The sequence below is a fragment of the Vipera ursinii genome (genome assembly GCF_947247035.1).
Source record: "Vipera ursinii genome assembly, chromosome: 1".
NCBI lineage: Eukaryota > Metazoa > Chordata > Lepidosauria > Squamata > Viperidae > Vipera > Vipera ursinii.
In genome coordinates, this window is record NC_139512.1 from 22,139,570 (window position 1) to 22,165,092 (window position 25,523).

General features: G+C 37.6%; 1 protein-coding gene across 1 annotated transcript in view; it reads right to left on the reverse strand.

The window, feature by feature from the left end:
• Positions 1 to 25,074, reverse strand: part of SOS2 (SOS Ras/Rho guanine nucleotide exchange factor 2) — a 43,639-nt gene extending 18,565 nt beyond the window's left edge. The window contains exons 1-17 of the mRNA XM_083349495.1: positions 24,740 to 25,074; positions 19,223 to 19,348; positions 16,240 to 16,371; positions 15,349 to 15,513; positions 14,837 to 15,040; positions 13,939 to 14,082; positions 12,177 to 12,287; positions 10,285 to 10,383; positions 8,625 to 8,752; positions 7,394 to 8,049; positions 7,216 to 7,297; positions 5,742 to 5,864; positions 4,828 to 4,931; positions 3,138 to 3,354; positions 2,702 to 2,821; positions 2,086 to 2,248; positions 386 to 503 (exon numbers count right to left, since the gene is read on the reverse strand). Of these exons, the coding sequence (XP_083205621.1) occupies positions 386 to 503; positions 2,086 to 2,248; positions 2,702 to 2,821; positions 3,138 to 3,354; positions 4,828 to 4,931; positions 5,742 to 5,864; positions 7,216 to 7,297; positions 7,394 to 8,049; positions 8,625 to 8,752; positions 10,285 to 10,383; positions 12,177 to 12,287; positions 13,939 to 14,082; positions 14,837 to 15,040; positions 15,349 to 15,513; positions 16,240 to 16,371; positions 19,223 to 19,348; positions 24,740 to 24,829 (2,782 nt within the window). The 5' untranslated portion in view covers positions 24,830 to 25,074. The remainder of the gene's footprint in view (positions 1 to 385; positions 504 to 2,085; positions 2,249 to 2,701; positions 2,822 to 3,137; positions 3,355 to 4,827; positions 4,932 to 5,741; positions 5,865 to 7,215; positions 7,298 to 7,393; positions 8,050 to 8,624; positions 8,753 to 10,284; positions 10,384 to 12,176; positions 12,288 to 13,938; positions 14,083 to 14,836; positions 15,041 to 15,348; positions 15,514 to 16,239; positions 16,372 to 19,222; positions 19,349 to 24,739) is intronic.
• Positions 25,075 to 25,523: the final 449 nt, after the last annotated feature.

Genomic DNA, 25,523 nt, shown 5'->3' on the forward strand with positions numbered 1-25,523 from the left:
AAAGAAGCCACATCACTAAACTATTTTGGACCATTAAGTAATAAGCTTACTAATTTCTAGTATGCCTTGCAGTAATATGTTATGACCTTAGATCCCCTCCCCCAAAGTGGGCTGAAATGTACAAAAAAATAGGCAGCATTTGATGGTATACTAAATAAATTTAGTTAGCACAGTACTTCTTTGGAACCCTACTCTAATGGCATTTCATCAATCATCTCAAATCTAAACACCTTTTGGTTTTCATAATCAAGGAAAGAAAAATATTCAGCAGAAAAGGACTCTCTCAAAAACACCCTAGAAAGAATGTCATAATTTCTTTAACCATTTATGTATTAACAAGAATATAAGAAACAGCCATTTTTCCCGTCTCTGTTGTGTAACTTACCAAAGAAAGGCACACATGGTGGATTGATTGATTTGAGTTTAGCAAGGTATTTCTTAAAATGATCTTGACTTAATTCTACTGCTTCATCTAAAATTTTCTTTTTTCTTTCTTGCAGTGCCTGACATTGGATAGAAAAAAAAATCCACATTTTGATATTGTAGGATTGATCTGTGTAATATTCAGTGCTGACCAGAAATTGTGAAATCTTCAAAACATCTCTCTGTTCTATATCATTTCTCAGCTAATACTGGTCTTTGCTGTCCAATTGCTTTACACAGAATCATCTTGGTTGCTATATATTCTCTTTTTTTGTTATTAAAATACATGTTCTAAGGACAGAAATAAATGGCTGTAGACTAAAATAGTAAAACATTTTCTTTGAGTATAATGCAAAATAATTCAATAATTGGTAAACCCAGAATAAAATGGAACAATGAATATTGAGCGAGGATTTACTTTACATTATCACAGATTGGAAACCTTATTTAACCCACCCCCCAAAAATCTCGTCATGATTTATTATACCATATTGTGATGTGATATATGCGTTGAACTCCTGTACAAAAGGCAGGATGCAAAGTTGACAAAAAAAGAAAGCATTATTTCACCTAGTGTCTGTGCATAGCTTGTATTTTTTTTCTATTTCCTTATTCCTTTCCCTCCTTCCCAGAATTTCCTCCCTTGCAGATGGAGATTGCTTGGATAAGCTGTCTCTTCCTGAACTGCTTTTCTTTGTGTGCAGGCAAAGGTGCTACCTGCAAGTTACCTCAGCTCTGCAGCCTTGATTAGTTAAGGTCTGTGTGTATGTGTGTGTGTGTGTGTGTGTGTGTGTGTGTGTGTGCGTACGCGCGCGCAGTGGTTAGAATGCAGTACTGCAGGCTAACTCACTGCTCACTCCAGGAGTTTGATTCTGAGCAGCTCAAGCTTGACTCAGCCTTCCATCCTTCGAAAGTCGGTAAAATGAGGACCCAGATGGTTGGGGGCAATATGTTGACTCTGTAAACTGCTTAGAGAGGGCTGTAAAGCATTGTGAGGAGGTATATAAGTGCTATTGCTAATTAGCACCCAGACCCAGCTTGCACTGCTTTCTGAAATGGGCATAATCCTAATCAATTTGATCCCAAAGGCTTCCTTTTGTATCCCTAAATGGCCTAACCAGGGGCATGTCAAGCATGCTGATGCTAATACACATACTTTCAAAGTATATTCCAAATTGTGTACTTGCTTATTCTCTGGTAATTTCTTCCTCTCCAATGAATTTAAAAACAGACGTTGATTTTTCCTTGCTAATTTACCCAAAACTAAGGTAAGAATTCTAAAGGATGGGGGAGGGGGAAAAAGGACTGTAAGATTTGCCCCCTTTCCCAGCTTCCTTGTGAGAGATTAACCTTCCCCACAGTTAGGGTTCATCTGGCTGATTGGGGTCATAATCTGCTGATATTGTAAATATTTATGGACTATTTCTTAATAAATGTTTTATAAGCTTTATTAAAGATCTGGTGTCTCTTTTGGTGTTCTACTTTGATATCTATCCTGCAAATTCTAAATTATGTGTACACACACAGATTATCAGAAATCTTAAGTTTGGGAAATAATTCTCACCATGTTATTCATATTTGTACTGAACTGCATCTGCCATTATTATAAAACAACTGTATCATTGGTCACATATTGACTATTGGTCAGCCGCCAAGACTTACTTCAAACGTGTGGTCTAGTCTGTACACGGAGACAGAATTCATTGCACTGACTATTTCAAGCACTCCATTGAAATTATTTAAGTCTTGGAAAACCTGCAAAATTTCTATAATCCTGCTTAACACGGCCACTCGCTCTTCGAAGTTTTCCATTTCTACTATACACCTAATTTAGAAAAAGGAGGAAAAAAACAGTAGAGGTTTGTTGGATGCTATTTTAAAACTATTGTCTTACTCTCATTTTGAATCAGTCCAGATGTACTGTATGAAAAATACCATCATATATTCATTTATTACCAATTTCTGACAGAATTATTTTCTTTCTTCAAATTTCTTTAGATTTCCACTACAATCTGCCCCATCGTTAGCAGCTACATCAGGCACAAAAAATACAATCAGCCAATAACTCTTGTGTGGTGGCCCCAAGACTCCAACGGAGTGGGTGATATAACAAAATTGCTCCCCCTTTTTTGTATGTTTAACAGTTGGTGAATTTAATGGGCATTCCCTTTCAACCCCTGACAAGCATAGTTCCTCCTCTATGTCACACCATTCTGTGCAAATTGTGGCTCTTAGGTTGATAAAAATTGTGTATCTTGATATAAGTGATTTTACTCACTTTTCAAACCAAAGTGTAAGATTTGTTGTATGCCGAATCATTTTCAGTAGATTTGGGGAATTGATTTCTTTATCTTCTTTTGTCCACACACTCCCAACAAGTTCTGAAGGCTGGACAGCCCTGATACAGGAAAAAACAAAATGATTGTGTGGGTACATTATTACTTTATTCTGTTTACTTCAGGATTTACTACTTATTGCTGACATACTTCAACCAGTATGTTACATTAGCTTATTCCTGATGGAGTACTTATAGTACTATAAATATCAAACCAGACAGCATTGGGATTGCAATCATGATATTGCTCTATACTGTACTATAGTGTACTATACTTTTCAAATTAACTTTGCACAATGAATTTGATTAACAAAAGAACATTTTGCTATTTAATTTATGCAACGGAAGGAGTTGTCAACCCAACAAAATATTCATCCACCTGTAGAGATCAGATTCCAGGAGTGTTAGCTGCCGAGCAATCTCTATGGGATGCAATGTCATGAGGTCAAATGTCTCAAACTGACGGCTGATATGCCACTCAATTGGAGGCGGAGGGCTCTCAAATGTTATATTATGGCTTATGCCATTTGCATGAGCTTGTTTTTTCCTCTTGATAATCTTTGCAATGGATTCCACCCACTTCTTCATGGATTTGCCTGGAAAACATATCAGACATTGCTGGTAGATTGTATAAAAGCTTTCAATATCAGATATACACAACACAAATTCATTGCTATTTCATGCAGCAAGTGTGCAACAGAACAAACTTCCATTGTAGGTAGTCCTGGACTTACAACAGTTCATTGAGTGGCTGTTCAAAGTTACAACAGTCCTTGAAAAACTTATGACCATTTTTCACACTTACAACCAGCATTCCCATGGTTACATGAACAAAATTCAGATTCATATTTATGACGGTTGAGTGTTCCGGGGTCATGTGATCAACTTTTGCCACCTTCTGACAAGCATAATCAAGCAAGATTCACTTAAAAACTATGTCACTAATTTAACAACTGCAATGATTTATTTAACAACTGTTTCAAGAAAGGCCCTAAAAATGGACAAAATTCAGTTAACAAATGTCTCACTTAGTAATATAAATTTTGGGCTTAATTGTAGATGTAAGTCGAGTACTACCTACATTAACAATTAACATCAAATTTGGGGAAAATATTTTATAAATCAAATCTGAGATAATAAATTGTTTAGCAAATACATAGTATGCACTTCTTAAAATGTATTTTATGCACAGAAAATTGCAGTGTAAAAGGAGACATTTGAGATAAATTATTAGGTTCCTCCCATTCTAAAGTAATGATAAAACAGTTTTAATACGATGTAGCAGAATGTATATGATTTTTAAAACCAGGCCAATAGGATTTACATTGCAAAATTAAGGAAAACCTTCAAGGCTGGTCTTCTAATTTAGCATTATAGTGGGCAATGAGATATGCAGGCTAATACCCAAAGGGATCAGAAGAAAGCAGAATCACTACCACTGAACTTAAATTTGCACTAAGAAAAAGCAGCGTTCTTCCAATTGTAGACTATTGAAAGAAACCTCCTATGCCTTACTTTGTATAACTAAGTCTACATTATGCGCATTTCATTCTGTTTTTTGTCTCTCTTCTCAACCATCATCACCAACAAATGTCTGTAATTTGGAACGGCAGGCAAAACAATCTTTTAGCAGACATTCACATGCCAGAACTGCAGTATTCTACATAAAAATGGCATGTGTGATTTTACGTTTATCTGTCTATATGGAAGCATGAATGATTTAAGCATGGTTCTTCTCATTTCATGTAATAATGAATACAGGTTTCCTAAAAATGCATATTACGATACTCGTACTCTAATTTTTAATGGAAGAAGCAAGGCATTAAAGCTGAAGCATTCAGAAGTGTTTTGTAATGTAATGCTTTTTTTGTAAACAGAAAAAGGAAATTGATATAATAACATTGTCTCATAATAACTGAAACTACCATTGTCTTCTGATCCATGAATAAGGACAGATCATCAGAACACTCAGGATTTATAAAAAGCTAAACGATTGGAATTTAGGAAATAACCATGAAATAATGCTGAGTGCTCACATTTAAAGAAAATTATCAGCTAAAATTATATACCTCTTACAGTGGAAATAAATGTCTCCAGTCTATCGAGTAACTCTTGGTCTCTCTCAAAGTCATAAAAATGATGTTCTACCCAGTGTCGAAACACATTCAATACCCTTAAGGGGGGAAAAAGAGAGAAAAGAGAAAAAAAAACTACTATTTTTAATTTTCACAAACTGAAGCTGAGAGTTGCTAACTGATGATAAAATAGATATACTTAAGTGAGATGGCATCTGAAACAGTTTTCTCAGTTGAAAAAAAAAAGATGGGGCTTACTAGATAACAAATTATTATTGGAATTGCTGGAACTATAAAAATGCAACATTGCAAACTTCCCAGAATAAATCCATTTTGAGACATGCTTAGGCACAGGGATAACTTAAGGCTACAACCAGATCTTTGACAAAATAAATGAAAATAATACCACTGTGGTATATTATTTGTGGTACAGTTCTTTTCTCCCTATGTCTTCATAAATGTTCTAGTACCATCGGATGGCAGATATTTATTTTTGAAATTTATATAGCTGACCGTCTAGATATTTCACCTTTAAATATTTTACAGCTTTGTAAACTGGCTCTGTGCTTAAGGGAGGACTAGAATTCACAAACTCACAGTTTATAGTCTTAACCACAATGCCAAATTGGCTCTCATATATAATCTGAATATATATAATCTGAATTGTTTAAATTGTATTCACAAACTTTATATGTTTTTTTATTTTTAATTTGAAACTTACCAATAAAAGTATGTTTTAAAAAAGCCAGAATATAAACTCCTAGATAAGCTTTCAGACTCTCTAATTTTCATATAAAGAACTTCTTTTCAAGCAAAGAAAACTTTGTGTTTCTCATGTGAAGCGATCACCTCGGTGTTCCCCAGTTTAATAATACAGTAAAAAACATGAAGGTGATAAAAGCTCAAACCTGAGTTGTACTGGTTGGACATATTCCTTGCGAAAACGTTTAAGGTCTGCACTAATTGGTTGCTCTCCTTTCTCTATTGCCAGCCTATCAGCTTCGGTTGGTTCAGGTTCAGGGATTTCAAATCTAACACAGATGAAGAAGTTGGAACATAGTTACAGCAAATCCAGAATACAAAAAAGGAGAAAGATTTGGAAACACATTCTTGATGATAACTGGAACAAGGGATAAGCAGAATAATTTCTTCATTTAGTTTTGATATATTTATTTAGTAGGACTCTCGGTGCTTTATAGTGTTCTAATCAATATAACAAAACAGATATATAAAATGCAGCTAATAGAACTATAACACCCTGGCATCCAGCATCTGACATCAAGATCTTAGTCATCAGGTTTACAAATTAAGAACACTTAAGAAAAGTTTGATCTTCTCTTTTTAAATATTAAAAGATCTATATATTTATTAATCCAATTCATTTTAATATTTCTGTATCAACAGCAATATCAAATAAAATATTTCTATCTCTTTTCAAAAAGCTCATATTGTCTTCAATTGTTTTGATTTGGGTCCCACCTTGTACATCAGCAATAGGATTCAACTGTAAGATTCATACTGGACATGCCATTTTTGGCCACTACTGATTTTTCTATTTTAATGGAAGCCTAATGAGCAGTGTAATGTACAAATAGAATGCAGCTGTCAATTATAGAAGAGTAATTTCTTTCTCATTGGACTGAGCTTGAATGTTGGCAATTCGATCATTTTTCTCACATAACAGTTTTGTCATAAAACATAATAATTACTAAAGTTCAAATTATTTCAGTTTCTTTTAACCTGTTTTCTAGTCTTTTTTTCATACTCAAGAAGTTTGCAAACAAAATAATCTAAAGGATTCTGAGAAAGTCAAAATTGAGGTTACAGGTCAATATTTGTATCTTCATCTTTCCAGTGGATTGTATGCAATAGTGTAATTCTGAATTGTTACTGTTTCTGAAAGTCCATTTTCATCCTTACACTAGTATCAAATTCGAAACTTGTATTCTGCTTGGGCAAAACACTATGCAAACTGTTGTCACATTTGTATGCTATGTGATGCTTGTAATATTTGCTCCAGCTGTTCCATCAGGACTTAAATAACTACTAATAATATACCACAATTTATCCAAACATTAATGCAATGCTTTATTTCTTTTATAAGGAAAAAAATCTTTGTCCAGCAGACTATTTTTAACACAGTCCAAACTGTTTCAGGTTTATATTGCCAAACCACACGAACCTTTCTAAAAGCTTTACATAATTAAGTATGTAATGAATTCTGGAAAAAAGGAATTAGGAAATGCCATTAAAATAGATTGCTCAGAAATAAATGTACCAAACATTTAAATTATTACAGGAGCTTACCAATGTAGCAATTTTTAAATTGTTAATATGAGATCAAAATTCATCACCAAGGAATTGGGAAGATGTCTTATTTACCTTTCTATCAACAAACTTAGGAGCTCTTGCGGCTTACAAAAGGAGCGATATGTAGTAAGGAAAGTACGTACAAAATTAGGATCTAGAAAGGCAAGCACAATTCCAAATTAAATATTTCATTAAGTCATAACTCCCATAAGTCAATCATGTGAAAACGCTATATTGGAAATCCAGATACCTGCATACATGTGATAAGTTAGTCTTTCAATGAGTTTCACCACAGTTCCACCTTTGATGATCGGAATCCCATTCCTGCTCTGAAGATTGTCCTCAAAAACCATGTTCTCCTCAGAGTCTTCCACTGCAAAATGATAGATGCTTGGACTGGGGAGTCGCAGAGGCTGCTCATTCTCTTCTTGCAATAGTACAGCATCCAACATTCGGTCCAGGGTGCTACGATACTGGAGGGAAATCAGTGCTGCCATCCAGTTGTTCTTCTCTTCAGCAGACTTGGCAGCAAAGATAAAGCTGTTCTCATCCTTAGGGACTAGCTCAAAGGCATTTTTGTATTCACAAGTGTCATCTTTATCAACTATATGGACTTTCCTCATAATCATCTTTTCTTTGAGTCGGTATTCTGCATTGCTATAACCTGGAAGTCGTGACTGCCCATGGTTGGCTTTGCAGCTGATCATTAAACCATCAAAGAGAAATACATGTCGTTCGTGCTTGGCTCCTACTCTTGCCAGTGTGCCTTCCATTATAAATTCATTACAGCACTGACCTATATCTTTGCCTTCCCAACCATCAATGTTTTTCTGGATCTCGTTCATTTTTTTTATGGCCAGATGCTTGCTTCTTACGTGGCGGTTGTAGAACCAAGACACAGGCTCCCTAAAAGCATAGTTTATCAGATTAAACTTGGCAGTTACCAGCTATAGTTTGTGCAAAGCATATTTGCTTATTTTTAAAACAAAATGTGTAAAAAGGGCTTAACAGAAGGTAAAGAAAGTGTCAGGGTGCTGACTCACAGCATTAATTCCTTTGACATTATCTGCCTTTCTCTTCAAATGTCAACAAATGTCAAAGAGCCTTGGTGGAGCAGAGGGCTAATGCCTTCTTAAGTAACACCAGCTGCCTGCAATTAGTGCAGGTTCGCATCCCACCAGGCTCAAGGTTGACTCAGCCTTCCATCCTTCCGAGGTAGGTAAAATGAGGACCCAGATTGTTGGGGGCAATTAAGCTGACTTTGTAATAATGCCGCTTGGGGGTTGTGTGAAAGCCCTAATAAGCAGGCATATACATAGAATGAAGGCTACTGCTAAGTTTGTAAGCCGCCCTGAGTCTTCGGAGAAGGGTGGGATATAAATGGAATTAAAAAAATAAAAAAATAAAAAAATAACATATTTGCTAATGTTCCCAAAGACTTTAAACCGCAGCTAGAACAATGCCATGACTAATTTTCTTACCCAGGCCGGCGTCTAGGTGAATGTTTGTTATAAATACGTTCCATACTACATTGGAGATTCAGGAGAGCTGTGATGGCTTGTTTTAAACATTCACAGTCTTCTTCATCTTCACTGCATTCTTGAAGTTGCTGAAAAGAACAAATATTTTAATTTATGGGGAGTTTAGGAGAGAAGAATTCATAGACATCTGAGTAACCAAAATACAAATTGTATACAAATCTAAGAATACATCTCCCTGCAGACCTCACAAAACAATTATTTTAGCAATTCAAGTAAACAAAAATGATTAGTTCAAAGATAAAAGATCATGTTTATTTCAGGCAGTTGCACATATATAAATAACTTATCCTGTTGACACTTACACCTTTTTAAAGAATTTTTAAAAGCATGCTTAAAACAGATTAGTAAACTTAATTGAAATAGCAGTCAGAATACATTACCAAACAGAGTTGTAAGTCACTTTTTGCTATGTTTTTGTGGATAAGCATAAATGAAAAAGCAGCATGGTTGGTTATCAGAGCAGGACATCTGACACAGGATATGTGATGGGTTTTTCTAATTCTATATTTAAATTTTGAGCAGCAGTAATAAAGAGCATTCTTTAAGGTTAAATAATCAAATGTTGGTCATTTTCTTCTGCACACATTACAACTTCATTTTCAATTACTGAAAGGGAAATAAAATTTTAAGGTACGGTAGCTACAATAATGAAAAATAAGGATGTGCAAAATGTTTCACTTCAAATGTTTTCAGCACAAAAGAAATTGATATAAACATTTTGGGAACATTTCAATCTTGAAACTATTTCATAAATCTTGAAATATGGAAATGTTGGCATGAGGTAAACAATTGTCCCTCTGATTAGTTGTTTTGGCATGCAGTGTAACACTGTCCTGAAGGGAGGAGTTGAAACAGTTTATGTCCAGGATGTGAAGGGTCTATAAATATCTTCTCAACCCTTTCCCAACCCACGCAATATAAAAGTCTTCTACTTCCTTCAATATTGTCAAATGACTATCAATGGACCATCAACTGCTTAACTACCCATGGTTGATTACCTTAAAAGTATTTACACTTAACATTATGCAAGTTATGCATATCTATATTTTGATTAATGGAAGAATATCTCTTAGCTGTTACACAAAATGGATAACTGTTCAAAGTGTTTGAAATGTTCACCTTATTGTTTTTCTGCAAGTTGTGTTGTTGTTTTTTTCTCTAACGGGGCCTGTATACAGGATAGTCTAATGAGCCTTCAACACATCTAAATCTGGTGCTTCCAAGAGGTTTCAGTCTTTAACTGATACAATCTATAGGACAATAAATTTGGAAAGCACTAAGCTGGGAAAGGCTCATCTATTAGCTGTGTATATTATTCACTCATGCTAATAAAACATCATTGTCTTTTGAATGTATCTAAAACTTGCTGTCAGATACAGTAAATCCACACTTTATTTTTTAAACGCCGGTACAAACACTAGTCAAGTTAAAATGAAAAATTATACAAGACAACAATAATAGTAAATAGTTCATGTTTAAATGACCAAATTTGGTGTATGAGACAGATGCAAGATTTTTATTTAATCCAGATTTAGTATATTTGCACATTCAACCTATATATGGAATTTACTTGTAATTTATTTTAAACAGCATATCTCACCTGTAGTAATTCAAAATAGTGCAGACAGTGATAAACTGGAACTAACATGAGACGTGGTAGGACATATTGTACTGCTTCTTTAAAGCCATCAGCAATTGACTGAAGGAAAAAAGCAAGTTTTGTTTCAATGATTGTCACAGGAAGAACAAATGATGAAAGAGACAGAAGACATTCAAAATTATACTGTGAGCTGCCTAGAAGCGAGAGGATGGCATACATGTTTTGTGAAAAAGATACAGACAGACAGACATCCTCCCTATAGTCCATCCTAACAATAAAAGCATTTAGGATAATTTTATTGCATCTAGTAGGATGAGAGGAAGGTTTTATGAACATTTCAGCAAAGTAAATCATTCAAGCCATAGATTACCCACATATCGTCATCTCTAGAGTCTCTAGAGCAGGGATCCTCAACCCCCAGGCCACAGCCCATTACCAAGCTATGGCCTATTCAGAACCGGGCTGCGCAAGAGGTGGGCCGGCATGCATGTGCAGCTCCACTCACGCAAGCGGCATCCCAAAAGCTTCCATTCTTTCTTGTGTGAATGCCACAAAGGTTTGGGAGCACTGCTCTAGAGATTCTATGGGATACTCATTGTCTCAGGAAAGAAGTTAGTTCAGTGACAGATATATAATTAAATTGTAAAGACTTCAATTCAATCACTGTGATCTTAATTAAAGAATCATGGTAGGTTATGGACAGCAAATTTTTGCCTGTCAAACAATACCACATTTGAGAGAACCATATAGCCCATTGAAGGCCATGAACTTGTCCTTATAAATCATAGGTATAATCTATTCTATACCCATAGACAAAGCAGTTATATGGCAATATAGGAATTTTCAACTGAGGAAAGAAAAGAATGGTATCTTTATTAGACCAATGAAAATTATTAATTTAAAGCTTTCAAAATTTCTTATAAGTCTTCATTAGACAGGAGAACTGGAATCCAGTAAACAAGTGATGAAAAATCAAATGGCTAATTTTTTGTATTATGTCTGTGTAAATGGTGGTGCTTGAAAGTTTGTTAATCCTTTTGAATGTTCAATATTTGTACATAAATATTACCTAAAACACTAGTTTTATCCTAAAAGAAAGAGGACCCATATTAATGAGTCAAAAATATTATACTTGTTTATTATTTATTGAGGAAGATGATCCAAAGCCACATATCTGTGTGTGGAAAAAGTATATGAACGTCTAGGATTATGAGTTTATTTGAAGAGGAAATTAGAAGCAGATGTTTCAATCAATAGAACGATAATCAGGTGTGAGTATGGGCGGTCCTATCTTAAAGAAAAGAATTCTTGGAATTCAGTATCAAATCTGATCTTTACAAAGCAGGTATGTGGAAGCATGTCACGGCTTGAACAAAGATTTCTGAGAACGTCTGAAAAACAGTTGCTGATGCTCACAAGGCCGGGAAAGATTATAAAACTATTTATGAAGCCTGCTGTCAGGCAGATTGTGTACATATGGGGGCAATTTAATGCTATTGTTACCCTTCCTAGGAGTGACTGACCAAGAGCACACCAAAAAACATGAGGACTCAAAGAACCCAGGTAAGGTCTAAGGAAATAAAAACCTCTCTTCCAGTGATAAATATCATGAAACCATCAGCAGAAGAACACTGAACAACAATGGTGTGCATGGCAGGGTTATAAGGAGAAAGTTACTTCTCTCCAAAAAGAACACTTCTGTCCATCTAGTTTTGACCTCCCAACATTGCAAATTTACAATTTGTAGCAATACAGGTGGGAAATGCCAAGAGTTGGAATTAAACAATATCTGGATTCTACAATTTAAATCATTCTATAAAGATTGCTGACATATCAGATAAGAGACATTTTGCTTTACTTTTATATTAGAAATTTCAAATCTGTATATATACCTGGAAATGTAAGGCCACAGCAGGTTTAGCCATTACATTATTAAAATGTTCTTGATATTGTGGTGAAAGGATTTCCTGTGACAAGGTTTCATATGGGTCAAAGGCTTGTTCCTAGAAAAATAGAATAAGCATTGTGAAATATGTCATTTAGAAAAAACTACCAATTACATAAGAGAAGTTTTAATATTTCCACTTTTACATATTAAATGGAATATCATCTATCCAGCTTGGCTAATGAAATGCCATTCAGATTAGATGTCACTAATTTTTAAATAAATATTTTTTTTAAAAAAAGGATTTCTAAATAATAATAATAATAATAATAATAATAATAATAATAATAATAATAATAATAATAATAATAATAATAATAATAATAATAATTTATTTTTTATACCGCCCTTCTCCCGAAGGACTCAGGGCGGTAAATCACCTAAACATCATCCAATACAGGTATTGGACCAATATATAGGAAGGATAGCTTTATCCAAGTGCATTTAAACAATATACAACTGTAAGTATACTATATAGAACACAAATAACTAGAAATCTTTCATCTGAGAATGAATCCATGTGTTAAAGGGAGGAAAGAAGGGCAATGCAAGGGCATTTCTATAAACAAACCATGGTTTAATATTATTCCAAAACTGAGTTATACCCAATTTTATCAATATCTGGTTGTTCTTAAAGATAATACTTACGTTTAATTGATTTTGGGTTTAATTAAGCCTGAAAATATCTCTGAGGAAGTATCAGCAAGCTTTCCTAAGAACTGCTCTACATATCATACTTCTAAGAAAATGATTAAATCAGCAGATTTTTGAAGTAGAAAGGCAAACTCTTAGTATCTTCTATAAGTTAAAGAAAAGGAAGCTATGACCACATACTGTATGATCTATTCTGCAACAAACTAGTACTTCAGAAGAGTACAAGCAATTTCATAATGGTTTTATGCAATAATATTTGGTCATCATGTGTGACAAAAGAAACAATTACAGTAACTTTGTTGCTGTTGTTAGTTGCGAAGTCGTGTCCGACCTGTCATGACCCCATGGACAACATTCCTCCAGGCCTTCCTGTCCTCTACCATCTTCTGGAGTCCATTTAAACTCATGCCTACTACTTCAGTGACTCCATCCAGCCACCTCATTCTCTGTCATCCCCTTCTTCTCTTGCCCTCAATCTTTCCCAGCATTAGGCTCTTCTCCAGTGAGTCCTTCCTTCTCATAAGGTGGCCAAAGTATTTGAGTTTCAACTTCAGGATCTAGCCTTCTAAAAAGGAGTCAGGGTTGATCTTCTCTAGGACTGACCGGTTTGATCGCCTTGCAGTCCAAGGGACTCGCAGTAACTTACCAATTATTAAAATATAACTTTTGACATTCTTTAATTGCTAATAAGCTGAAAGAACATGATACTTGAATTGGTACTTTTCCAATTTAAGATACTGTCTCATTAAGGCTGGCTTTTTCAATTCAGACAAACATTGGAGGAACTCATAATGAATAAATAGGCTTTTAAAGAAAAATACTTTTTAGGTTTGCCCACCATGTATATTCTTCAAGTCTGTATTCCCAATTATTAAAAAAAGTTTTATAATAACATAAATGTATTATATGCCTGCACTTTAATAGGCTAATTATATATTTGTAGGTAGAGAGGGAGTAATCCTTCATAGCAGAAGAAATTCATTCTTAAACCCACCGAAAAATCTGAATTAGTCATATCCCACTGAATAATAAAGGGAACAGCATTGCTAACTCACTTCTGCTAGATCTTCAAAACAACTGCCAACCAGGGGATGAGGACTACTTTCATCAGTCATTTCAACTGTGTCTTCAATTAATCCCAAGAGCTTCACTGTCAATTCATGGATATCTGTGATGTTGCTGAATATCATGTCAATATCCTGAGGAAAAGAAAATCCATTCTGAATGTGTATCTTTTTACATTTATGTTTTAAATGTTCTGCTATTTGATTAAAAATTGATGGAATGTTAAATTAAACCAAAAGATTAAGGAAGATTTTTGTATTATTTTAGACCAGTGTTCCTCAATTTTAGCAACATTAAGATGTCTGAATTTCAACTCCCAAAATTCCCTACCTGGCATTCTGGCTGGAGAATTCTGAGAGTTGAAGTACAGGTATCTGAATATTGGTAAGTCAAATCTAAACACTGTTTTAGACTGATGAATTAGTTTATGGTCTCTTTTTCTACACAAACTTCTTATCTGTTATAAAATGCTTGCCTCATCTACTGTTCTTTAAATAAAAGTTTATGGAAAAAGTGACATTTTACATAAGAAATTCTGCTCTTTTGAATGGAAAACATTCACAAAGTTGAACTTCTCCATGTATTGTGTATACCAATTACAGTATATGGCAAGATTTCAACTGGAATTTTATGCCTTATTTATGATTTATTTCAACTACTGCATCAGAATAAGGTAATTCATTTTGATTCCATGAAGAAAGAATTTGCATTTTTGAAAAATAACTTTTTTTAAAAAGAGAAACTAGAAAATTAACATGCAGTGAAACAGATTTTTAGTTAACTGTTGCTTATTAAAATAAAATTTAAGAGTTTTTAACCATAATTAAATTTATTTCAAAGCATACATTGTATCACAAGAAGGGCTAATTTGGCAAAAGACTGACTTACATTGGGCATGAACAGCTTTTTGTTAGATAGAAAAGCTTCTCGAAATACTTTTATGATCAAATTCAGCTCCCGCAGATACTGTCTTTCATCTGCAATTTCAGTCCTGACGAGATCATAGTAATTAAGTTCACCAGAAGAAGAAGGTTCTTCCTCACATAAGGAAACCAAACCAATGTCATCCTGATCAAACATATCCATTAACACCTAAATAGAGAAGAGGTATTTTACACAAGAGCAAATATTTTATAACCCAATATGAAGTTATGGCCTTTTTGAAAAACTATCAAATTCAATATTTTATTGACTAATAAGTTGATATACAATTTCTTGAGAAAAGTGTCATAATTTCTTTGAGTAGATGTTATTGACACAGAAATGTAATTTAAAGCTCCTCTATAACAAAGATACTATTTATGGCAAGATGAAATAGCTATCAGGTAAGAACAATACCCAACAATTATATAATTGAGCAGAAATATGTACATAAATTTGGGATATCCATAGAACCTCACCTTATCAGCACACATGGATACTTTAATGTCCTGTTGGGAAATCTCAAAATGTCGTATGTTGAAAACATAATTGCCTGCCAATTTTAAGATGTCAGCAGAGATGTATTCCAGGACAGCCACAATGTAAAGAGACATGTGATAATCTATTTTATAACCAAGAACCTCCTGAAAATTAACACAAAAGAATATGTACAAATTTCCATTTATTATGTTGGGTACTGCAAGCATACTTACAAGCAAGGCAACACAAGATACCTGAAAAAGATGTCTCTGATCCCTTCTCAAAACCACCCAAATTCTTTGTAATTTTGGCAGTTTTAAGAGAAATTCTTGCAAACTATTGTGAACATCTTTTTTTTTGAGGGGAAATATTCAGACATCACACATGTTCATTTGATGACAGCTGTGCCCAAAAAGAATGTTACTTCATGATGGAAAGAGTGCAAGGGATACGCACACTAACATGGGAGTCAATGATCCTGCAGAATCCACACAAGCCTCCCAAAAGAGAACTATAACCTCCATGTATAGGATTCTACATACTATCGTGAAGCTGGCACCATTCTGGATTTCTTTTTACCCACTTTATTCTTCCTACTGGTGGGTGAGTTTGTTAAGTCACAAGAGTGGAGTTTATTTATAAATGCTACAACTAGAAATTGCATTTTTTTCTCTCTGATTTAATCTTTTCCTCTTTTCTAATCACAGGACACTCACTTTTCGTCCAAGGAAAGGTATATTTTTCTGCATGTCTAGTTATACTTTGCTATTTCACAATTATTTCATATTTTTCAGGGAAGAGTGTCTTAGTGAAGGACAGAAGAGGAAATTATTAAATTTAGCAGATTAAAAATGTCATATTAAATGATCAATATTTTTCTCCCAATATACCTTTAATAAAGGATGTATTTTGTCCACAGGCAGCAGGAGAGGATTTCTTCGTTTTCGCTTCTCAATAGCTGACTGTGCATCTGCGATTGCCCACTTGTCAATTGGATGAGGAAATGTCTTTTGAACACGCTCCTGCCCCAGTGCAAAAAAAACCAGCTGTCAGATTCTCAACAAAAAAAGAGAGCCAGACTTGTTTCTTTAAATTTTGGCTAGAGTATATCATTTATTTCTCTGAGTATTCTTTTCCCTTTCAAACAGCCATGCAGCACTGCATTGGCTCAAAATACTTTTCAAAATATTATTTTAATTCTTGTGCTTGAGAGGGAAACAGAGTAATGCAAAGGAACTGAACACACCATTAGTAATTAAGAAAAAATGATTTTCTGTCACAAACATATACGTTTATGTGTAATAACCATGCAATTTCTCTTGTATGCTTTAATGTAGAGGAGCATTATAGGTAGTCCTCAACTTACAACCACAGTTGGAACCAAACTCTTGGTCTCTGAGTGAAACAATTGCTAAGCAAGATGCCCACCTGACCACTTTGCTCCATGATGGCAATCCCACTCTCCCAATTGTGCATTAAACTACTGAGGCATTAAGAGCCGTGGTGGTGCAGAGGTTAGAATGCAGTATTGCAGGCTAATACTGCTGACTGATGATTGCCAGCAGTTTGGCAGTTCCAATCTCACTGGCTCAAGGTTGACTCTGCCTTCCATCCTTCCGAGGTCAGTACAATGAGGACTCAGATTGTTGGGGGCAATATGCTGACTCTGTAAACTACTTAGAGAGGGCTGTAAAGCACTGTGAAGCGGTATATAAGTTTAAGTGCTATTGCTATTGTGTAGGCCATTAAGCAATTCCACAGTGCTCCCTCAGGGGATGGGGCAGGCCCTGGGGGCTTCAGCACCCACCAGCACATGAAAGTTGCCATGGCTAGGAGGGCCAGGCCCTCTTCCTGCCCCATCATACCTGGGTCCACTTACCTTTGACTTTTTGTGTAATTGTGGAGGCGGGCATAATGGGCATAATGGGCATAACCGCCTGGAGGCAGTCCGGGTCTGGATGGGGAGGAACAGGCTTCGTCTCAACCCCAACAAGACGGAGTGGCTGTGCGTACCGGCATCCCGGGATATTCAGGATATCCCACCCCTCATTATGGGGGGTGAGTCATTACCTCCTGTAGATAGGGCTCGCAACTTGGGAGTCCTCCTAGATTCACAGCTCTCTTTAGAAGACCATATTGTAGCTGTAACTAGGGGGGCGTTCGCCCAGGTTCGCCTGGTGCGCCAGTTGCGGCCCTGTCTAGACCGGGATGCCTTGCGCACGGTCACTCATGCGCTCGTGACCTCTCGTCTTGATTACTGCAACGCTCTCTACATGGGGCTACCCTTGAAGACCACTCGGAGGCTCCAGCTGGCACAGAATGCAGCCGCGAGAGTTGTGTCGGGGGTCTCCCGATACTCCCGTGTTACACCTTTGCTCCGCGAGCTGCATTGGTTGCCAGTTGTCTTCCGGGTGAGGTTCAAGGTGTTGGTAATGACCTACAAAGCCCTCCATGGCATGGGTCCAGAATACCTTGGGGAGCACCTGCAGCCGGCGTCAACTTCCCTCCGCCCAGTACGCTCCCACAGAGAGGGCCTCCTCAGGGTGCCGCCGGTCAAAGAATGCCGACTGGTGGCCCCCAGGGGGAGAGCGTTCTCTGTGGGTGCACCGGACTTATGGAACCATCTTCCGGTAGAGCTCCGGATGGCGCCCGACCTCCGCTCCTTCCGGCGCGACCTTAAAACCCATCTCTTTAAGGAAGCGGGCCTGGCCTGATGGGATGGGGTGGGTTTGTTATTATGACTTTAATTTTAAATTTGTACTATTTGTACTATGGGCATTGTTTAATCATGTTTTAATAATTTTAACTTTTGTATTTGTCTTTTACGTATTGCCCTGTTAACCGCCCTGAGTCTCTTGAGAGAAGGGCGGTATATAAATTAAATAAATAAATAAATAAATAAATAAATAAATAAATAAATAAGAGGGAGAGGGCCTGGATCTGCTGGCTGAGATGGGCTGGAAGAGGGCCCAGTCCTCCAGGCCATGGGATGGAGAAAAGAGATCCCTGGGGAGGTGGGGAGAAGTAGCCAGTGAGCAGGATGAGACCACCAAGGCCACAGCAGTTTTTTGTGCACTGATGGGTGGGTGGCGGAGGAGATAGGTAGGTGAGGGGAAGTTGCAGTATACCTGCAATTGTACAGGCAGGATTGCTACTAAGTGCAAATTTTAATCAGGTGACCAAGGGGGCATTGTAACAGCCATAACTTTAGGCATCGGTTATAACTCCCTTCGTTCAGCACCAATTTTGAACACTCGCTGAATAAACCCATTCATTTAGTGACCATTCGATGTTACAACAGCACTGAAAAAAGTTACTTATGACTGTTTATCACATTTACAAATGTTTCAACACCCCTGTGAACAGATGATCAAAATTCGGACAGTTGCAGTGTCCCAGGACTGGGTGGTCACTTTTGGCCACCTTCTGACAAGCAAAGTCCTTGTGTTACTAACATGACAACTGCAGTGATTCACTTAACAACTGTGGTAAGAAAAGTCGTAAAATGGAGCAAAATTCACTTAACAACTATCTTCCTTAGCAATAGAAATTTTGCGTTCAATTGTGGTAATAAGTCAAGGACTACTTGTAAAGGTCTGCTGTCAGTAAACTAGCTCTCTAAACTAGCTCTCTAAAAATAACATTTTACTGGTTTTATATTCATTATGTACAGCAGCTTATACCAAATACTGATCAGTATATCCACATAACAATTTTAAAATTCTCCATATTTCATGATCTACGTTTAGAGAAGTAATACTCTCTCCATTGCATGATTTAATTTGTTGAATTTTTCAGTTCCTCTTTTCACACTAGCATTGTTTTTTGAGGAAACACCTGTTTTTTCTCCCTTCACGTGCACTGCATTCATACCTCCACATCTTGAAATGTCCGTGGCTGTGCAATGCATAATTTATTTAACAGTTGAAGAATTAGTTCCTCGATGTAAAAGAGGGAATCTTCCTTGGCTGAAAGGTTGGGATGGACTTGCTGCTGAACCTGCAGAAAGATATAACTGTTATGTTCAATCAAAAGACAAATTAATGATTACAAAGATACAGACAACAATAGCACTTCTCTCATAATTTTAAAAGACTCATTTTTCTGAGTGCTCCACAATAAAATATCCAATAATGAATATTTATGTAGAAGGTATGGGTAAGCTTTTATTTCATTAACTAATAATCTAGTATTACCGTCTTCTGTAATTGTTCAAAACCTTGGTATGTGAAAGAGAATGGAAAAAATGCTGCTAAATTTAGAACTATGAATCATGCAGAAATATTTTCGCCCAGTACTTTCTTGCAATTCCCTCATTCTAGAAAATACCCTCTTTTAGAATTTAGATGACTAAATTTCTGAAGAGATAGGGAATTTAGAAGTCTATCAACCAAACTTGTGCATGCAAACATGTTCACCCCAGCTGAAGTAAGTTATTTTGAAACTTACTGTATTAAAATTAAGTTAGCAGTTATTTATAACATTCCTCACAAACTCTGAAAAGTTGCAGTTATTTATAACTTTCCTCATAAACTTTGAAAACTTGATGCTTTTGTTCAAGCACATAATCAGAAAGTAAAAATACAAAGTAGCCCTCCCTAGGGATGGCATGTCACACTGACAGAAGAGTACTCAAATAACCGTTTCTGAATCATTCATTATATTAGCCATATCAGCAAACGAGAGTACTTAATAATAGGCCTCTTATGAAAATTACAAGACTCCAATATGAATATAAGAGAAAAAGGCACTACTTGACTCAAAGCCATGAAGGACTTACTTAACAGGTTACAATCCTCACATAATATGATCATCTCCCACAACTTAACTGTGAGAGAGATCTTGGAGTCCTAGTGGACAATCACTTAAATATGAGCCAGCAGTGTGCTGCAGCTGCCAAAAAAGCCAACATAGTGCTAGGCTGCATTAACAGAGGGATAGAATCAAGATCACGTGAAGTACTAATACCACTTTACAATGCCTTGGTTAGGCCACACCTGGAATACTGCATCCAGTTTTGGTCACCACGATGTAAAAAAGATATCGAGGCTCTAGAAAGAGTACAGAGAAGAGCAACAAAGATGATTGGGGGACTGGAGGCTAAAACATATAGGGAACGGCTGCTGGAATTGGGTATGTGTAGTTTAATGAAGAGAAGGGTGAGGGGTGACATGATAGCAGTGTTCCAATATCTCAGGGGCTGCCACAAAGTAGAGGGAGCCAAGCTATTCTCCAAAGCACCTGAAAGCAGGACAAGAAGCAATGGATGGAAACTAGTCAAGGAGAGAAGCAACCTAGAACTAAGGAGAAACTTCCTGACAGTTAGAACAACTAACCAGTGGAACAACCTGCCTCCAGAAGTGGTGAATGCTCCAACACTGGAGGTTTTTAAGAAGAGACTGGCCAGCCATTTGTCTGAAATGGTATAGGGTTTTCTGCCTGAGCAGGGGATTGAACTAGATGACCTCCAAGGTCCCTTCCAACATCATCATCATCATCATCATCATCATCATCATCATCATCATCATCATCATTATTATTATTATTATTATTATTATACTAGTCAGGAGTTTTGGTACCATGTTCTTTACTAAAATATATTGCTGAATCTTCTTCAAGGAGAACCCCACATAAAATGTATTGCAATAATCAATTAATTTTTCCCCCTGAATTTTCTACTGATAACTTATTGTGTGTAAAATATATTTACCTAATATTTGCATGGGATTTCTTTGATAACTCTCTAACCATTTGTACCTCATAGCAATAAGGAACTACACAGCCTCAAGACTACAGTATAAAAGGCCCCTACAAGGAACAGAATGCGTCTGTATAACCAGGCTCAAAAGACTTGATAGTTTACACTACAAAATATGTATACACAGCACAAATATAAAAACCTGTAAATACTAAAAATAAGCAGTTTCTAATGAATTATTTAAGTGCTCAAAAGTTGAAATTGCAGGCATAGTATTAAAGATGTCCTTTAATTAATTTCAACTCCTGTTGACAGCCTCCAAAATAATTTTCCTGGCTAAGTTAGAAAAGTGGCTTGCCACTGTCGCCTTCTGGGATGTTCTTTCCACTTGACCAAGAGAAAACTATTTTCATTTTATTGCCAAGAAAACTGCTGGAACTTCTGTCACTTGGAACCGAAACTAACTCAAACCCTTCTTTACCTTTTTAATTTAATCTTTCTTTAATCTTCCTATATACAAACTTATATTTTAACTGGAAAAAAATGGACAAACATTTGTCCATTTAGCTCTATAACAAGAAAAAGCAGACAGATAAAAGATAATCCAGGAAAAACAGTTTTTCTCTCTATTATATGGATCTTTCTGTAAACATAAATCTTTCCTAAATTTATGGAAGGGAGAAGAAATCATTTTCCTGCATTTTTTTCATGGACAGAAATAACATTTGTATAATACCAATTGGAATAAATTTTAAATGATCAGAATAGCAAGTATCTTCTCTACTGAAATTATTGCTTTGGCATCTCTCACATGCTAAGCCAAGTCCAAAGCATTGCTCTTGGAGCAATAATATGTTCTTTGAAATCTGGCAGGCTTGCCAATTTTTTAAAATTCTTTTAATTAAAAAAATGAATGGAGAGCATGTTACAAAGCAAAGCATCAGCCTCAAACATAACTTGTATTTCCATAATTCCTCTGAGTATTTTGGAGGCATCCTTAGGGGAAAAAGTGTGTGTGTGTGTGTGTGTGTACACATACATACATACAAATATACATATCTACCAGTAAAATAAAGCACTCACTTTATCTTCTTTGCAAAAAGCTAAAATATCATGAAATCATTTTGTGACAGTGCCTATGACATGTTCTCAACTTGCCATAAAATATGAGGATGGTGGGGAAAGGGATGTATACTGAAAGTATGAATGATGGTTTACAAATTACAATGACTTTGTGGACAAAATAAATTAGGCCAAAATATATAACTGGGTTCACATACAATGTTAAGCCACTTAAATTGATTTACTAAGTAATCCATAAATGACTGAGTTCACAAAGTACACTAAGTCATAAAGTATGTGTTATAGACTCCTGGTTTCATGCAACATAATAAATCAAATAAATTCATTGTGTCTTAGTTCAGCACATGAACTAGGTCAGAGAAAAATGCTTACATAGTTCTGCTTGTCTTTTTCTGAGTTTTGAAAACTATTTAAAAAGAAATAGATATTGCCAGTGGTACAATTAGAATCACACTATAGCTTGGTAATACAGGAAAGCTCCATCTCAATTCAATCACAAAACTCTTGCACATTTCCTGAAATGTAATGCTATGCTATAAAAATCAAATTATACTAAACCATACAAGATAATCAAAACATTCCTTAGTTTCTTAGAAGAAAGGCAGATTCTGTGACTAGTCTTTGACTGGTAATAAATACCCTAGACCAGGGGTGTCAAACTCAATTTCATTGAGGGCCGCATCAGCATTGCAGTTGCCCTCAAGGGGCCGGGCGGGTATGACCAGGGTGGGCGTGGCCTGCTGGGTGGGCGTGGCTAGAGTGCATATGGCCTAGTGGGTGGGCATGGCCAGCTCTACATCATTCGCATCAAGGGTGCCTATGGGGGCCTGGACAGGAGTGGGACAGATCTGAGGGTCTCTGGCAGAAGAAGGGTCTCTGGGCCAGGGCCAAGGCAGTGGGGGCCGTTCCCTCACTGTTTCCAGAATCGCTTTGCGGGCCACATGAAACCACTTCGCGGGCTGGATCCGGCCCCCGGGCCTTGTGTTTGACATGTCTGCCCTAGACTATGGAATGATATAAAAATTGGTTTGTGCTCAGACAGATAAGTCAGTGACTCAGATTACTAGTTCATTCACACTGCTAGGCTTACTATGAATCCATCACAGCAAAAGGACTCATTCTTATTGAGTCAAAAACAAATATACAAATCACATTACATAGTTTGGACCAGCATCTTATCTAGACTGAATTCATTATTCCAACAATAGTCAACATCATGCAGTATGAACACCTTTCTTCCTTTCATATCTTTATAGTGTGTTTGAGTATGCCTGGTATATTTGCAGTTTCCAAATACATACAAATCTACTCAACTGCCTTCCTCACATAAACATTTACAGGAGCATGATGATCAATACGATCATGATGTCAATGTCAATACAGAAGAGGTAAATACAAGGCAGGAGGTATGTCTATACAAGGAGCCAACTAAAGAATAATATACCATAGAATGATCTGTGTAATTGTACAGAAGAACATCTGAATCACATGGTGACTGAAGATGCTTTTTGGCAGTTCCATGTAAAAAGATGGGAACATACAACATACGGTTATTATAATCTTCAACAAGATGCCCAGGTCCCAGACTGCAACTTAATATAGCTGAAAGGTTCTGAGTTAAGAGATGCTGAGTTTAATATATACAAGAAAAAAAATCACATCATCACAATTTATGAATTTATGTCCCCTTTCTCTATTAACTCTGCCTGTTACAAACTGGTTGAGAAGCACCTCAGTGGTGATCATATGTGACTGCAGAAAGCTGTAATGGTTATAATTGTGAGGCTTGATTGCAAAGGGTTTTCTTAGCGTCATTTTAATTTCAGTCACCCCGTGAGGTAGTCGGTAAGCAAGGACTACCTACCTGCATTATATTTATTTGTTCGTTGTTAGAAAGAAGCCCCGTTATCTCCTCCAGGAATTTTTAACCAATGTACAGACCATAAACCCAAGTAAGGCGGCATACAAGTTTAATTATCAACAAGTCAGAAAGTTTCTCTTGGGAAAGCATAGGGAATTTCCACACTGCCACAGCTTCCCTCTTCTAACCCTGCAAATAAGTTCCTGTGTATTGCTGAGATTGAACTCTAGGAGTTCACAAAAGAATATTCTCTCGCAAGAACCTCTTGTGAGGTAGGTTGAGCGGAGGCAGCGACCTACCCCAAAGCCCCTCAGTCCACTTGAAGCACTACATCACAACGTGCAACGCAATAGGTTGTGAGAAATCGGTGGCAAGAAAAGAAAGCTCCAAGGGCAAGGTCGCCTGGCGCCTGAGGGGCCACGGAGAGCAGTCGGCTTAGGCAGGGCAGCTTTATTGAGAGGTGAAAGGGGGCGTGCCCTGACGGGGGCGGCTCCCTAAGGCTCGGAAGGGACCCTTCGCGTGAGGTAAACTGAAGCACGCCGAAGTGGGGGGGGGAGGAGGAGGAGGGAGCGAGAGCACTTTGCGGACTGACAAGAGGAAGGATCCCCGTTGTCCGGGAGACGCCTGGCAACGGAGGCGGCGGGGTGGGTGGGGTGGGGGTGTTGCTTTGCAGCTCCCCACCTTGAAGGACCGCGTGCGAAAGAGCGCGCGCCCACATGACAGGACGCCGCCGCCAGGAGGGACTGACCTTACGCAGGGCCGGCACGAGGAGCCCCCGCCATTTCTGCCCGTTCTCCTCGCTGAGGAACTCGTAGGGGGGCGGCTGAGGCGGCTGCATAGCCCCTCTTCTTCCTCCCGCGCCTTGGGATGGATGACGGGGGAGAGGAAGGGGCAACGGAGCTGCTCAACTGCTCCCAGGGCCCTGCCCGCAGGCCCGGCCAACCGCGGTCACATCCGTTTTCCCCCAAGCCGCGGGCCCCGCCGCAAGCCGCAGCAGGCGCCGCCGCTCGACTTTCCCAAGCCTGGGCCGCGGCTGCCTCGGTCTCACGCGCACTGCGCAAACGCAGAGGCCGACCTGAACCAGCGGGCAGGGTCCAGTTGCGCTCTCTAGCGGCCCGGGAAGAGGACCGGAGGAAGAGGGAGTCGGCCTGTCGGGCAAGCGCCAATGGGAAAAGAAGGCGGCCCCTTCGGATACACAGTAGAGGTGGGGCCGCCGGCTTGCCTTGCTTTTCCCTGAGGATGGCTTTTTGCTCGGTAGTCGCTCAAGTGAAGTGCGGGCGGAGAGCGGTTGTGGTACCAGAAACGTCATGGCCAGGAAGAAATAGGAGGCTTCGCTCTTATGCGGCCCCAGAAGCTGCCCACTCCTAAAATCATCCTCAGGTACCTTCCAGAGATACTCCCCTAATCTCCTTTCCGTTAGTTATGTTGCAAAAGTATTGTGGAGAGTTGAAGTTCAACACATTTCGTGTGTGCGTTGCCAATCCATACCTATTTCGTCAAGATATGGATTGGCAACGCAGAAAAGTGTTGAG